Source organism: Loxodonta africana, chromosome 8, assembly GCF_030014295.1.
Source record: "Loxodonta africana isolate mLoxAfr1 chromosome 8, mLoxAfr1.hap2, whole genome shotgun sequence".
Taxonomy (NCBI): Eukaryota; Metazoa; Chordata; class Mammalia; order Proboscidea; family Elephantidae; genus Loxodonta; species Loxodonta africana.
The window spans coordinates 60,031,234-60,047,597 of record NC_087349.1 but is presented as its reverse complement, the minus strand read 5'-3'; the positions used below and the strand labels follow the sequence as shown (position 1 = coordinate 60,047,597).

Below are 16,364 nucleotides of genomic sequence, written 5' to 3'. Positions count from 1 at the left end.
TCTTTCTGCTGGCCCCAGGGGAAGGTCTTGGTCTCCTTTTAACATCTATAGGCCTGGTGTTCCTTGAAGATCTACATGTGTCTTATATATATATTGCACTTAATGAGCTATTAGGTCACTTAAAGTGCCAAGATGGTATTGAAAACCTGCTAAAACTGGCCAAAGCCAGCTATGGCCCATTCTGTGGTTATCTTGTCTAGGACAATTTCAGAAAAATGTGTGGCCTATTCTGCTCTGTACAGGAGGATAAGCCAGAGCAGGTTATTCTTAGAAGGGTTGAGCTCTGAGGCTGCCTGTCTCATTGGTGTAAACCTTCCCCTGGGTCAAGGAGGTTCACAATGCATGGACCCTGGGTCCAAAGGATGTACTCCACTCCTGGCTCTTCTTTCTTGGTTGTGAGGTCCCCCTCTCTAGGCTTGCTTCTCTCTGCTTTTATCTCTCTCAGTGAAGGGCGATGACTCAAGATACATCCCAACCAAATCCTACCTCATTAACGGTAACGAACATAACCTAATTCTCATTAACATAACAGACCGCTCATTCCCAAATGGGACCATAACCACAGGCATATAGGTTAGCATTTACAACACATCACAAAATGGAGGATAATCAGATCACAAAATGGAGGACAACCACATAATACTAGGAATCATGGCCTAGCCAATTTGACACATATTGTTGGGGGACACAGTTTAATCCATGACAAGAACTATCTACATGGGATCAAGTTGACAACCACAACTTAGAAGATTAGATAGGAACCTTAAGGGACAGTGAGTTAATGGGGGAGGAACAACTCAGAACAGTGTGAGAATGGTTGCACAACTTGAAGAATGTAATAAATGTCACTGAATTGTACATGTAGAAATTGTTGAATTGGTGTTATGTTCTGCTGTGTATATATTGTCAACAACAAAATAAATTATACATACATTAAAAAAAGAAATGCTAAAGGAATTTCTTCAGGCTTAAGAGAAATGCAACCTGATAGAAATCCAAATCTTCAGGGAAAAAAAATGAAGAGCATGGGAATTTTGGCATCATGGGGTTTATAATATATAGAGAAGTAATTGATTTGACAACTATAGCAAAAAGGATGAGAGAGTGAGTAAATGGACCTCTACCTTGCAAGATTTAAAAATTTTACATGAAGCAATTCATTAACCCTAGTCTTTTGAAAAGTTAAGGGGATATATATATATGGTTTTGATAACCAAATTCATTGCCATTGAACAAATTCTGATTCATAGCAACCCTAAAAGACGGGGTAGAACTGCCTCCATAGGTTTTCCAAGGAGTGGCTCATGAATTCAAACTGCTGATATTTTGGTTAGCAGCTGAGCTCTTAACCACCCTGCCTCCAGAGCTATTGTTAATAGCTGCTGTCGAGTTGGCCCCTGACTCATGGTAACCTCATGCTACAGAATGGAACTGCCCCATAGGACTTTTTTGGTTGTTATTGTTAAAGAAACCATTCACCAGGCCTTTTCTTCTGCTGAGCTGCTGGGTGGATTTGAACCGCCAACCTCTGGGTTAGCAACCAATTGCAAAGCTGCAATCCTTAGAGCAACCACTAATATATAACGCGAAGAGGTAAAATGAGGATTCTGGAATACATGATATTTATGCATGTTTCCAGCCTCAGCTCTCATATCCTAAGATAAATTTTTATTTCTTGCCTTCAAACAATGACAACAAATATTTTCTACTGATAGCCCTTTTAGTCAGGCGTAAGGATTAATGATCTTTTTTCAGTTTCTCTCCTGAACTTTCTTTTTTTCTCCTGTCTCAGAGACAGTACTTTTTTCATCTTGTTCCTTCCGTTCCTTAAAAAAGAATGCCCCTTTTCCTTCAATTTATCAGCAGTCAATGAGCGCTTTTTTTCTCTGCAGGGTATTCATTTGTTTCAACTTCATTTCCTGCTCTCTTTCTCTCCAAGGTCATTGAATCACACTTTGATAAATACATTGTTATTAGGTTCACTAGAGGCAATTGAAATGGTAGATGTTTTAAATTAATGTCTTTCATTAAAATGAGTCAGAAAGTCAATGAATTGAAAAATTATTCATTTTGTAGGTATTCAGCGTTAGTCAGTCGATGTGTCCCCGCTGTGTGTGGAGTGCTCTTCTAAATTCCGTGGGGAGTGATGATGGTAGCATTTCCTGGAGGAGCATGCCATATAAAGGAAAACAGGATAAATACAAGTGTGACAGACCTCTACCTACGTGATTGGAAGGTAGGAAGCATGGGGCAAATTGATGGGCTACTGGCCTGATTAAGCCAGGAAAACTTCACAGGCAACATTAGAGTTCTGAAAGACCAGAGGGATGTGGCTGGTAGAAAGCCGAAAAAATTTCCTAAGTAGAAGGGATATCATGCATATGAAATAAATTAAAAATATTTATTAAGTATCTTATTAAGTGTCCTTTGTACTATAGGCCAGGCATTGGAAAAAGACAAAGATGATGTTTTTATCAACTAGTAGGGGAGATTACATGTTCTTATGGGAAAAAGACAACAAATATAGTAATACACAAATAGAAGCTAAGTAATATAAAGAAGGAAACCCTGGTAGAGTAGCTGTCAAAAGCTACAGCTGCTAACCAAAAGGTCAGCAGTTTGAATCCACCAGGCACTCCTTGGAAACCTTATGGGGCAGTTCTAGTCTGTCCTATAGGGTTGCTATGAGGCGGAATTGACGTGGCGGCGACAGGTAATATAGTGAAAAATGAACCCCTAACTGCAGAGGCAAAGCTGAATTAAGTGAAAGAGACTTTGAAGTGGAGTGAGAACCTAAAGTAACAGAGAGAAAGAGACAGATGCTGCTGTGTGATATAACTAAAAAATGAAGGCTGGGGACAACAGAAATAAGCTGGTAGCAGGATGATGATGATAAGATGATAATGAATATGTTGCTAATGGTGAAGATGATCTTAATAAAAATAATATGAGGCCTGGAAACATACTTGCATAGTTAGTTTTGTTTATAATGATAAATTAGGTGGGTTAATTAGATAGTACTCTGAATTTACAAATAGCCAAGAGGTAAATCTAAACTTCTACATGAATTTTTTCATGGCTATTTTAAAATAAGTTACATGTTTTTGAATTTTACCAGTGTACCTTCTTTTTGCTAAATGAAAAATTTTACTTCAAGTCCAATTCTTGTAGCCCTCTCTATGGTATATAACTCTACAGCACTCTTCGGCTCTTCAACCTTTCTTCCCTTTGTTCTTTGACATTATGTCATCTCGGAGCTTGTGTAGGCTGATTGCTCTTTGTCTCCTTCCTTCATTGGTTCCATTTAGAACGTATGGAATCCAAAGAAAACCCTGTGGAGCAGTTCTACTCTGTCACATGGGGTCACTATGAGTTGGAATCGACTTGACAGCACCTAACAACAAAAAATTTGGGCATAGTCCTCCGACTTCTTCTCACCTTTCTTTTATCCATGTATACTTTATGCCAGAGACAGAGAGAGGAAGAGGGAAAGGGAAAGGGAGAAAGAGAGGGATTTCCTGTTTAGACTGACTTCCTGTTCTAGCCCCAGCCATTGATTGATGTTGGGGTTTGGGCATAGCAGTAAGACATAAACACAAGGGTAGTCCCAACAACGTGTCAAGGCCAGGGGTGATGAAGAAGATACAGAATGCAATGTAAGGGATTTGCCTGGAATCTTCATTCTGTTAAAGGCTAAAGGAAATTAACTGCCCATAGTTAAACAGTGTGAACTTAGGGGGGAGACCATGTTTATATCTCTGCATGTGTTAGCGTTAATAAGTGGTGCTTAGCTAGAGGTTGGAACCGGCCAGAGAGGTTTAGAATTACCTAAATCCTCATAGGGGCCACAGCCTTATGAGAGTTTTGTTTTGTTCTTCTTTTTAAGGTAGGAGAACAGGGCATGGGACTGGGTTGGTAGAAGGAAAAGATAGCCTGGGTATATGGACTACTGCCGAGATGTGCATCTTCTCAGGAAGGAACAAAGAAGGGAGAGGAGGACAAGTGAGGCAGAAGCAGCGGCCGAGGCGTGGTCTGGGTCTGAGAAGGTGGGCAAGGTGAGGGCGGGGCCTCGGGACCGCGGCCACCCACTCTGCTTCCTGACTCTGCCTCTAGAAAAAGAGCGTGATTCCGCCTGCGGGTGACTTCTGGAGCCCCGCGCGGCCGCAGCAGGTCCTGCAGCGCCCCCCATCGGTCAACCAGAGCCTCTCAGCTCTGGAGTGCGGCGCGGCCGCGAAAGTTCGGCGCCTTCCCCGGGAATTTGCGGAGTGAGCCCAGGCGCCAGGTGAGCGCTCCCGGCCGACCGTAGAGAGTGTTTCCCTCCTCTTCGCTTGCTTCCGGGGGTAGGCCTGGCAGGGAAGAGGGTGGGACCCCGGACGGGCCGGGGGCGTCCCGGGTTCGCGCTAATACCGCTTGTCTCTCCTGGGCAGAAGCCGCCCGTGTCCCGCGTCCCCTGAGCGAACGCGGCGCACCCACGACATCGCGCCGGGACGCGCGCCTGGCCGCCGAAAAGAGGTACTTGATTCCCGCTCAGGCTCCCTCCTCTGTGTTGAGGGAGAGAACCCGGAGCCATGGGCACTGTCGGGGATCTTAACCTGCAATTGATGGCCAAGAAAATTCTCCGTCCCAACACAGTCTCTTCCATTTAGAACTTGTACTATAAATTGGCCACTATCAGCTCAGTTTGGGGAATCTGCACACTTTTTGACGCTGTGAAACGAGTTGAGCTTGGGTTTGCTTCGTTTGCTTCCTCTATTTATACCAGCTTTTTGGGGGGAGGTGGCAGACGGCGGTATACGGGGAAGGAGGTGAGACCTGTCGTCTGATCTGTTCCCCCACCTCACCCTCCACCCTGGCTGTCAAGGTGTGTCAGAGACATTTCCAGTGCCAGCCTGGATAGGAGCTCTGTGGCAAATCAACGCCGACTTGCTCCTAGGCTTCCACTTAAGTGCTTTAGGCCGATTTACTGAGTCATCAATCAGCAAGGAACTTGTGCAAAGAAACAGAGAATGGCAAGATTTTGCTGAATGTAATTGACCCCGCACCATCTTTTTTTTTTTTTCATCACATATTAGCTTACATCACTTTTACTGTTTTCAAGCTCCGTTGCGTGTGCGTGTTCATCTCCAAACAACTCCTGAGCAACCTGAGGAAGCTAGGGACCCACCAGTACTGCCTGACAAATAACTTTGTCAGGAATAAAAATGGAAGCAGCAGTAGCTTTGAAACTTAAAAAGGTGTTTGAGAGGTCCATTACTATTTGGGTTAACAGACTGGTAACATACATCTTAATAAAATTTTCTCTCATGTTTACACAAAGAACGGGCTGAATTTTGTTTCATCTGGTTGAATTTTGGTGTGGTAGGAGTCTCAGGTGGGGTGGCAGGAGACCTGAAAACTTATTGAGGCAAATCACTAGGAACTGGTCTAAGCTAAGGGAAAGGGTTGGAACACGTGCTCTTTAAGGTTCCTTCAGCTGTAACGGTCTGTGATGAAATGAACCTATCACATCTTCATAAACATGATTTGTTGGATTTCAGTGGCTCCCTGAGACTGTTTAGCACAGTGTTGGTAATCAAGTTGAATTGTAATATCCTTTCAAAGCAAGGTCTGGAGTAGGCAACTTAGAGAAAAACCAATAAATACAGTACATAGGAGGCAAATTTGGCTTGATTGAAAACATATTTACGTATTTTTTAAAATTTTAAATAGATCCTTGAGTAATTGAGTAGTTTTCTAAGTAAAGTATAAGCAAAAATGATCTTCTCCCCTTTTTTTCTGTATAGAATATGGGTTCTGCCACAGTAAGATGGTTCTACATACCATTGGGCTCCATGATGCTCATCAGTCTGGTTAATGCTGATTTTGAATTTCAAAAGGGAGTGCTTGCCAGCGTCAGCCCCGGAATCACAGAAGACATTGATCTCCAGTGTTGGAACACTTGCTCTTTGACAGTGATGGAGCTGAAGGAACTTAAGATAGAGCATACTGTGGATGCTTTCTGGAATTTCATGTTGTTCCTGCAAAAATCCCAGCGGCCCAGACATTACAATGTCTTCTTAAACATAGCTCAGGATTTCTGGGACATGTATGTAGACTGCTTGATTTCAAGATCTCATGGAATGGGCAGAAGACAGGTGTTGCCTCCCAAGTATAATTTTCCACAGAAGATAACAGGAGGTAATTCATATAGTACTGATATAAGAATAGCAGGTAATTTAAGTATGTACTTATAAGGATAGCAGTTTAGTTTTCCTAAAGGCTCATTATTCAATCTTTCTGATATTTTTTCGAGTTTAACAAGTTAGTAAATTTACCATATTTAGAGTTTTCTTAATATGAGAGGCTTTGATTTTATATTATTTAGAAGCCAGAAGAGCTCTGATGTATAAATACTTGATTCAAATGCTCTTGGAATATGATATGTTTTTGTAGGTCTTTAGAATTGTTGCCTTTTTTTTTTTTTGAGTGAATGCTTATAAGAAAGCCATTTAACACTAATTATTCATATTACATTTGCTGAAGAAGTTTTTTAACATTGGAAATGTATTTAGACTTTTGAAAATAAATTTTTTCAATAGTGTTGTAAAAAAGGGGGCAAGAAGTTTATTTACCTAAATCTTACTTTCTTCTCTCTAACCTTATAGGACTGGACTTTACAAAACGTGAGTTTTACATTTAAGAGGGAGAATATGGAAAATACCTCAAGCAAGATGACATCATCCTAAAAGCTTAACTCTCACTATCAGTAATTAGGAGGTCAAATATTTCCTGTAGTATTTGTCAAAATTGTTATTTCTAATTCTTTAGTATTAATGTTGTTTAATATTGAAGGTTGTATTTTTGTTGGTGTGTAATTGCTTTATTGCTACTGAATGATCATTTTTATCTTTTCAGGTAATTTGTTAATGTTAATACTTATTTCTTATTCGGAAGGCATCTTCCAAAATCATCCTTGTTTTAAAGAAAACACGACTTAAAATGTAAATACAAAATATTTTTTAATACAGTAGTCGATAGAATAAAATTGTAACCAATTTTATAAGGTATCTTATACATTCATATTGACTTTAAAACTGTGCCAGAAGTAACGGCAGTATTGTCCTAAAAACTAGTATTTAATCTTGGTGTAGTGTATTGTGTGGTTTCTGAAATGTGCACTTAATCACTAAGCCATCATATATTAAAGTATTTTTCTATGCAATACAGAACAAAAAATTTTGGTGCTCTTATTTTTATTTTCATCATGCTAAAAAAAGAACAACAAACAAAAAGGCAGTAAGAAACTTCATTTTACTCAAATGCGCTGATAGAATTTTTGTATTAGGCATTAGCTCAGCTAGTTTTGTGCTTGTTGTTTATATGTAACATCTTATTCCAAAAAGGATAGGAAGCTTTATAGAAATATACTAAATTGGATAACATGAAACAGATGAGGAAACTGAATGTAGGCAAATGGAGACAGGAAACTAATATGTAGTGTTATGGTTTAGATTAATACTTTTGAATGCCTATACCTTTGATAGAGGATAGCTGTAAATTTGGTCTCAGTTTCCTACTACTCAGAAGAAGAGGGGCTCATCAGCAATCTCAGGATTCACAATGCTGATAAGAACCAAACCACATGTTCAAGAGAAGCCCAGCCTTTCCCAAGACTAAGAACCAATAGAAACTTCTCGTACAGGTCTGCATAATGTATCCCTACAAGGACAGATTCCCTTCTCAGCAAACTGATGCCAGCACACCCAAACTTAATTACATACGAACAATTTTAAAAACAGCCCAAACAACACTGAACAAGTACAGTAAGTCCCCCTAAGATACATCAATTGGTCCCATCCCACTTGGGGCAAAGGAGAATGAAGAAAACCAAAGACACAAGGAAAATACTAGCCCAAAGGACTAAAGGACCAAATGAACCAGCGACTCCATCAGCCTGAGACCAGAAGAACTAGATAGTGCCTGGCTACAACCAATGACCGCCCAGGGAAAGAACACAAGAGAGTCCCGGACAGAGCAGGAGAAAAATGTAGAACAGAACTCAAATTCACCTAAAAATACCAGACTTAATGGTCTAACAGATACAGGAAGAACCCCTGAAACTATGGCCCCCAGATGCTCTGTTAACCCAGAACTGAAACCATTCCCAAAGCTCACTCTTTAGACAAAGATTAGATAGGATTATAAAATAAAAAATAATACATGTGAGGAATGTGCTTCTTAGTTCAATCAGATATGTGAGACAAAATGGGCATCTCCTGTCCAAACGCAGGATGAGAAGGCAGGAAAGGAGAGGAACTCGTCAATTGGATACATAGAACCGGGGCAGAAAGGAGAAGTGTGCTGTCACATTGTGGGGGTTGCAACTGATGTCACAACAATATGTGTATAAATTTTTGAATGAGAAATTAACTTGAGCTATAAACTTTCACCTAAAACACAATTAAAAAAAAATGAATCGCTAATATTAATGACTTAACTGCATCACTTTCAGGTATTCTTTTACAAATATTATTTCATATAACAAAATTTTTTTTTTATGATAAACAGTAGCAGATATTCTGAACTTGTAAGTCTAATAAACTCCTAGATTGCAAATATTTTATGTTGCCAATTAAGGGTGTATCCCCAAGTTCAGAAAATAAACTGATGGGAGGGGTAGGGCTGATATTCTTTTATAAATATAGACAGATACCCAAGGAGTGCCCAGTTCATTGCCTGCAGGTGAGCCGAAGGAATACCTCGAGATACAGGGTCATGATTTTCCTGAGAAAAGAGTTCCACGGCTTTTAAAATCTGTGGGCAAATGAATGACTGAGGCTCAAAAGTTCAGTGCCATAAGCAAGATCACAGTAATTTTAGCTTAAAAATTGTTCAATCAGTTGTCATCAATCACCCATAGTCATCATAAAGATTTTATTGCATTGATAAACTTCTAGTTTTAATGAATTCAGTGGAATGTTAGCCTTCCAAGGTTTTAACTGCAAAATGTTTTCCTAGTTCTCCTAATTGAGTTGAAATGCCACATTGGATTATTAAAAATAGTCAATTAATATTGGAGGGCAGTTGCCAAAAATGAACATTCTGGTTTTAAAGCAGTTCATCTGAAGCCTTTTTGATGGTAGTTAGATATCATGTTCTGTTATAAATCCCTCCCAGTTTTTGGCACAAATCATGCCATTGTATACAGGAAAATTCTAGAATCAGCCACTTCTCCAAGGAGCCCTGGTTCCTTTTATTGGAAAATGCTATTAGAAACCGAGATCTAGGCACTGGGTGTGTCTATAGAATTTTGACCTCGTAGTACCAGCTCAGCTCCCAGATGTCAGGGGCTGCTTTTCTCTCAGAAAACATCCTTGATCTTTTCCTTGACTGTAAACTAAATACAAGCAATAAACAAACATGGTTGCTATTGAAACTAATGTAAACTTGAGTGGTATGCGCAGAAAATGTATAAAAATGAGAGGGAGTAGTCTCATACTCTGCATGCATCCTGCTACACCTAGAAATCTGTGTTTGGGTCTGCTGGTCAATTTAGGAGATACTAACAAATAGTAGCACTTCAGAATGGGCTGGCCAATTCATAAAGTCAGGAAACCGTATCACAAGAATGCTTAAGGAAATTAGGGCTATTTGACCCTGAAAAAGACTTAGGGTGGACGTCATAGTTGTTTGCTTTGATATGAAATATAATATGTGCTCCAGAAGGTATACCAGAGACCAGAGGTTGAAAGCTATTCAAATACTTACTAGCTTTAACCCAGTATAAGTAAACATCTGAGAATAAAGAGTTTAACAATGGAATGAGCTCCCTCATGTGGTAACAAAGTCCTCTTACTGGGAATATTGAAGCCACTTTTATCTGTGCTCACTAAACTCTATCATTTTTATCCTTTTGATTTTCTTTTTATTCAGTTTAGTAGTAAAAATTTCAGTTGGAAAGCTTGAAATTTTGTCTCAACTCACTCATGGAAGAAAAGATACCAACCCCTCGCAGTCAGGCTGGATAGGTTAAGCAACATATTCCCTGGTGCTCAGGAGTTGGTGTGGGAGTATGGGATGTGATGAGCAGAGACAGAACTAGTAGAATTAGTGACCTCATCAGACAGGCTGGTTCACTTGCTCACTGTATGGCGGCTGGAACTGAATATGCAAATAGACACAATGGGCGGATATTTTCTGTCTACCAAGTGCAAGATCTAGATAAAGCAACATCACTGCCCGCCATTCGTTAACCTACATTTCTTGCCCTGTTAAATGGCTGCTTGGTTATAACCTGCCCTGTTTCACTTTTCCCCTTCTCAATGCCTAAGATTAATGTGGCAGGGGAAAGTTCCACAGGTTATCTGAACTGGGATAGCCTTGATCAATCTGGAGCCCTGGTGGCACGGTGGTTAAGAGCTCAGCTGCTAAAGAAAAGGCCGGCAGTTTGAATCCACCAGCTGCTCCTTGGAAACCGTATGGGGCAGTTCTACTCTGTCCTGTAGGGTCCCCGTGAGTCATAAATGACTCCACAGCAACAGGTTTGCTTTTGATTCATCAATCTGGAGATATATTGTATTACAAACAAAAAATGATATTCAAATAAGTATATAATATCAATTTAATTTCTATACCTTGGTTATATTCATGTAATAACATTTATGCCTCACTGTTTGAGAAGACATATCATTGTTACAAATATATTTGAATTACTTTAACATGTTGTCTGTGTTTAGCATTCCCTGCATAGTATTTTGCTGACCCAATCTTCCCTTTGGGCCCAGGATGTGGTTGCATTTGCAGAGCTCAAGGGAGAGGCTGCTAGGAGCTGAGGCTGCTATCACACTTGGTCCCTGGGTGGTGCAAACAGTTACCACGCTCGGCTGCTAAGGGTGGATATGGGTAGGCTATGAAACCTCATAACGGCAGCCAGCAAAAAGATTTTGCTGTACATCTAGCATTAAGGCATCTGCCTCCTATTCTTTGTCAGATACCACCACTAAAGGTGGGGGAGGACATTTCCATCCTCTGCCTTTCCCATTAAAAATGAGAAGTAGCATTAGAATTTCCTGTGTGTGTGTATGCATACATATATCTCACCTGTACTTTTTGTTGCTCACTTCATGACTAACATTTACATTTTTATAGTAGAGATAGCTTATTTTACTTTGGCCAATATATTTGTTGCAGATTTACTTATTTTTACCACTTGGTATTCATACATATTTCCCTCAGCCAGTACCTTAGGTCACCTCCACTTTCTTTCTCAAATCTATATACTTCGGATGGGGTTGGCCTGCTTCCGGCTCCAAGAATAGACATTCTCAGATCTGCCCAAAGTCACGGTGAATGATGGCTCAGGAGTGGGCACATGGTCCAATTAGGAGCCCCAAGATGCACAGAGGCCATTGCAGAGACTGTTGAGAGACAGGCGTACATGCTTCTCATCCAATTACGAACCTCAGAGAATGTGAGCCAGAAGCTGCTGGGAAAGGAGAAGACACTACTCACATAGCTTCGGTCCCTAGCTTCAACAATGTCTATAGTCTAAATTACTTCTAGATTTGATAGATACAGAACTTGTAATAAATATACATATATATATTGGCTTAAGCCGATTTGAGTAGGGTTCTTCTTTCACTTGCAACCAAGAGTCCTAATTGATACAATATTGTTTCACAATTTTAATTAAGAGAATTTGTAATCTTTCCAAAGAAATTGATGACAACTCTTCTGAGACTATATGTTGATAGTTTCAATAAAAATAATTTATATGTGCTTACTTTTACTTTTTCATACATAGTATTTTACTGAAATATCTATCCTAAAATATTCGATTTACATTTGTATATAAAGATATATTTAACTAGAAAATTATAAGCAGAATTTATTGTAAAAAGGTTCTGGAGCATTTCATGTCAGATTGCTCTTCTTTGGCTCATCTATGGTTTTAACTGCTTTCACCCTCTGCAAGGCTCCTCCTCGAATAGGCAGTTTTTTAAGGGCAATATCTGTGTCAGCCAGGGGTCCTCCTATTATTCGGGCAGGAGTGCTTTCCACTGTTACTACCCGACCAGAAGAAACCTAAAAAAGTAAAATGTAAATATCTAAAAGTCCATTTAAAACTTTCTTCAGTAAGGAAAAAATTCATTCCACCCTTCAGCTTATGCGGCATGGCATAATGCAAAGATTAGGAGCTTTGGAGCCAGTAAAAGTGGGTCTGCGTTCTACTTCTACTGCTTATCAATCAGCTGTGCAACCTGGTGCAAATTATGCCCAGAAGACAACGCTAGAAACCCTGGAGTATGGCATGGATCCATTTTTGCCAGGCATAGGCAGCACCACATATTTGCTGTTAAAGACCTGCAGGGATATATTCTGACTAGTGCTTGTAGCACTTTATGGCCATCCCAGAGTGCTAGTTCTGGTGTAGACCAGCACTGGGTGAGGGTGGATGTACCTTAGAGATTGATATGCCTGAACTCTGTGAAATCTGAATAGTAAAAAAAAAAAGAGATGAAACCCCAGTAGAAATAACATTCTTTGGGGACTAAATTTAATATCTATTAAGAAGAGTTAAAAAAAAAAAAAAAGAAAAACAAAACCCGTTGCCGTTGAGTCAATTCTGACTCACAGTGACTCTACAGGACAGAGTAGAACTGCCCCATAGAGTTTCCAAGGAGCACCTGGTAGATTCAAACTGCCAACCATTTGGCTGGCAGCTGTAGCTCCTAACCACTATGCCACCAGAGTTTCCAAAAAGAAGAGTTAGGGAGAAAAAAAAAAATCTTACCGTTGTGTTAAGGCCTTTAATCTCTGTCCGATGAAATACTGCATTTTGTGGTCGCTCATTTTGTCTAGAGGATTCTATGGCTTTTTCCTGAAGCCTTTTTGCTTTCTGAAGATTTTTAAATTAGGAAGAAAATAAGATTAATTTCTAGTAAACTATGCTACTTACATTGAGATATACAAAATACTTTTAATTGTGTCTGTCTTATGGTGGCAGTTGATTAGGTAGCCCTGGAATTTGCAGTTACTCATTTAGGTGAAAGACAGTTGCTGGCATGTTGTATTGTTGGTGCACTGAAGAATCGCCACTTACCAGAAAATGTTACTGAGATTTCCCAGGGTACCAGTCATATAGGACCAAAGAGTAAAGCAGGTACTAAAGAAATTAGGTTCAATTTTTAGCATGTTATACAAAGCTACTAATTTACATCAGGTGATGCCTATTTTCAATATATTTTACATAAATACTAATTCAGCACACTTAAATGTGTCAAATATTCAGAACAATATAAACCATATAATTTGTCGCAGTTATATTCAAATGCAGTAGTTGCACTAAAATAGGTGAAATGCGACATAACAAATGATCTGAAAGGGCAGAGGCTGATTTTCATTAACTATTCTTTAAATATGACAGAGGTTCTGAGGATATTTTGTAGCTAAAGTTGAGAAGACCTTTTAATGAAAAGGTGGATACATGGTATCTTGAGTGATTTTGTTCTTAACTTTGGTTTTGCTACCCTAATATGGTTTCACTATTTTCTTGGACTAACGTAACATTTAACAACTTCATATCTAGAGGAGGAATTCTAATATTAGGTAAAAGTGTATCTAAAGTATTAATGGAAAAGTTGGAAAAAGTAATGAGATTTTGGAGATTCAAGGAGCTTTTCACATATTTCAAGTGAACAATTAGGATTATAAAGTTTTTAGGTGAGATTTTAGCTTATAACTGAAGCAACTCATCACACTTTTCAAATGTCATGTTTATCCCAAAGGAATTTGGGATACATGTATTTTAGGGTCATGAAGGAGTAAAACCCTTGGGGAGAGGATAATAAGGATAATCTTCCCCCCTGCCTTCTTACAAAAAACAAAATAAATCAGTGAATAAGAAGGTTCAGAACAGAAAGCAGGCGCTTTTTCCTGTTGATTTCTTGGTTAACTATTATCTCCTTTATGCAGCTCAGGAACACCACTTTTAAACCACAGCTTCCCAATACTAAACCAAGTGAAACTCAGGGTAGCATCTTCTGTAACTGTGAAAATGGGTAGTTTCAGTTATCATGTTAAATTGCATATAAGGATATAATAGTGTTGATATTCTACAGAAAGGTCAGCAGAGAAATGTGAATGAATATTCATTCCTTAAAATGCCAACTAAACAGAGTTGGTTATTTTTTGTGGGCATTGCGATACTTAAAAGACAAAAACAAAAAACTTACCTTTAAAGTTTTAGCATTTGATGTTCTAGCCAGGAAATTTTCCCATGATTTATTAGCCAATTCTCTTTGCTTGTGTGTGGCTTGTATCTGAAATGAGAAAGATAATTAAAGAGTTCCAGTTTCTACGAAAGGACACCAAAAAACTTGAAAGCCCTTATTCTGAAGGATGCTCTTAGATGTTGCCAAGATAAATTTTAAGGCCACCCAGCAAAAGGATGAGAGTATTCATTGAATCCAATTTAAACTGGAAAAAATCCTTTGCTAGTTATGTGGCTACGGTTTGAACAGCTTTCTATGAAATATAATGAAAAACTTGCTATTTTAATAACAATCATTCTCAGCAAGACTTCTTGTTTAACATGATTAGCACTTGTGAAAACAGATTATAATCAAGAACAAGCTATTTAAATGACCTAACAGCAATTGTGTGAACAGCAAATCCATAGGAGAAAATAAAGAGAGATTCCTGCTGGCCGCTGATAATAATTTAGTCAAGATTATGTTGTAAAATTACTTCTAATTCATGACTGTAGCAAGACAAGCAATTCTGTGAGAGTACTAAGTTCGTTGTGGTGACACCATTTAGGGAGATAACCACTAAAAAATAACTGCAAAAACTATAGTTCTCAACAGGCTATCCATTAAACATATAATCAGAAAACACATGCTGTTGGTTGGTGTACAATATACTATTAAGTTGAAATGATGAACCTAAGAATTCACAAGTAAAACAACGGCTAAAAAATAAGTGGAGTCAGAGCCATGATAACAATCAACAATAGCCAGTCAAACACAGCAGACATTCTACCATTTGACAGAACTAACAAGGCAGCAGAACTTGCCAATGGGGCTGACTACTTAAGAAGAATAATGGGTTTAAAGGGTAGCATCCATGCAATAAAATCTTTCAAACAACCAGGTGTCTAAGGTGGAGCAGAATTCATAGCCGGATGCAGAGAGAATACCTACTAAGCTAAAGAAATAAACATTTAATAGTCTACTTGAAAAGCTCAGGCAATAGAAAACACACTGAAAATGACTTGAAAGGGTTTTAAAAACTGTAGTCATAAAGGATCATAGAGCAAAAGAGGAGAATCTACATTATCTTCATATCTTTGGACAAGTTAATTTGAATAGTCACTTAACCCACTTGCTCAAAAACTTCTGACGTATTCAGCGTTCCAGCTGAATACACCAGAAGGCTTTTTCTGATCAGCTAAAGTCAGAGACCGGTGATTTACTGCAGGCTCAGAGTTAAGTGTCTTGGCACTAAGGTGAGGATGAAGCTTATTAATATGCCTGTGGTTGTTGTTAGGTGCCGTTGAGTGGGTTCCGACTCATAGCAACCCTATACACAACAGAACGAAACACTGCCCGATCCTGCACCATCTTTACAATCGTTGTTATGCTTGAGCCCACTGTTGCAGCCACTGTGTCAATCCACCTCGTTGAGGATCTTCCTATCTTCCCCTGACCCTGTACTTTATCAAGCATGATGTCCTCCTCCAGGGACTGATCCCTCCTGACAGCATGTCCAAAGTATGTAAGACACAGTCTCACCATCCTTGCTTTTAAAGGAGCATTCTGGTTGTACTTCTTTCAAGACAGATTTTGTTCGTTCTTTTGGCAGTCCATGGTATATTCAATATCCTTCGGTAACACCACAATTCAAAGGCATCAATTCTTCTTCGGTCTTCCTTACTCATTGTCCAGCTTTCACATGCATATGATGCAACTGAAAATACCATGGCCTGGGTCAGGCACACCTTAGTCTTCCGGGTGACATCTTTGCTTTTCAACACTTTAAAGAGGTCCTTTGCAGCAGGTTTGCCCAATGCAATGCGTCTTTCGCTTTCTTGACTGCTGCTTCCATGGTATTGATTGTGGATCCAAGTAAAATGAAATCCTTGACAGCTTCAATCTTTTCTCCATTTATCATGATGTTTCTTATTGGTCTAGTTGTGAGGATTTTTGTTTTCTTTACGGTATGCCTAAGGTTAGCATACCAATAAAGGCCTATCATAGAAGGAGAGAAGTGAGTCAACTTTATCTCTAAATGAGGTTATGTATATAGTCTTAGAGATAGACCGTTTTGTCAGATATAATTTGTTAAATGTATATATTTAAATTCTGCTGCAAAAGACTTTTTAA

At 39.1% G+C, this 16,364-nt stretch overlaps 2 protein-coding genes across 2 annotated transcripts in view; one reads left to right on the top strand and one right to left on the bottom strand.

The window, feature by feature from the left end:
• Positions 1-5,277: 5,277 nt before the first annotated feature.
• FAM237B (family with sequence similarity 237 member B) lies at positions 5,278-6,233 on the top strand. Its single transcript, XM_064290406.1, has one exon. It carries the CDS (start codon positions 5,787-5,789, stop codon positions 6,231-6,233), a length of 447 nt encoding a protein of 148 aa, XP_064146476.1. The 5' UTR covers positions 5,278-5,786.
• A 4,050-nt stretch (positions 6,234-10,283) lies between these two features.
• Positions 10,284-16,364, bottom strand: part of CFAP69 (cilia and flagella associated protein 69) — a 69,043-nt gene continuing 62,962 nt past the window's right edge. Inside the window, exons 21-23 of the mRNA XM_003406981.4 lie at positions 14,214-14,300; positions 12,773-12,877; positions 10,284-12,063 (exon numbers count right to left, since the gene is read on the bottom strand). Of these exons, the coding sequence (XP_003407029.1) occupies positions 11,893-12,063; positions 12,773-12,877; positions 14,214-14,300 (363 nt within the window). The 3' untranslated portion in view covers positions 10,284-11,892. The remainder of the gene's footprint in view (positions 12,064-12,772; positions 12,878-14,213; positions 14,301-16,364) is intronic.

Excerpts from the sequence above, each read along its gene's own strand:
- FAM237B (XM_064290406.1), top strand. The coding sequence starts at position 5,787 with ATGGGTTCTGCCACAGTAAGATGGTTCTACATACCATTGGGCTCCATG.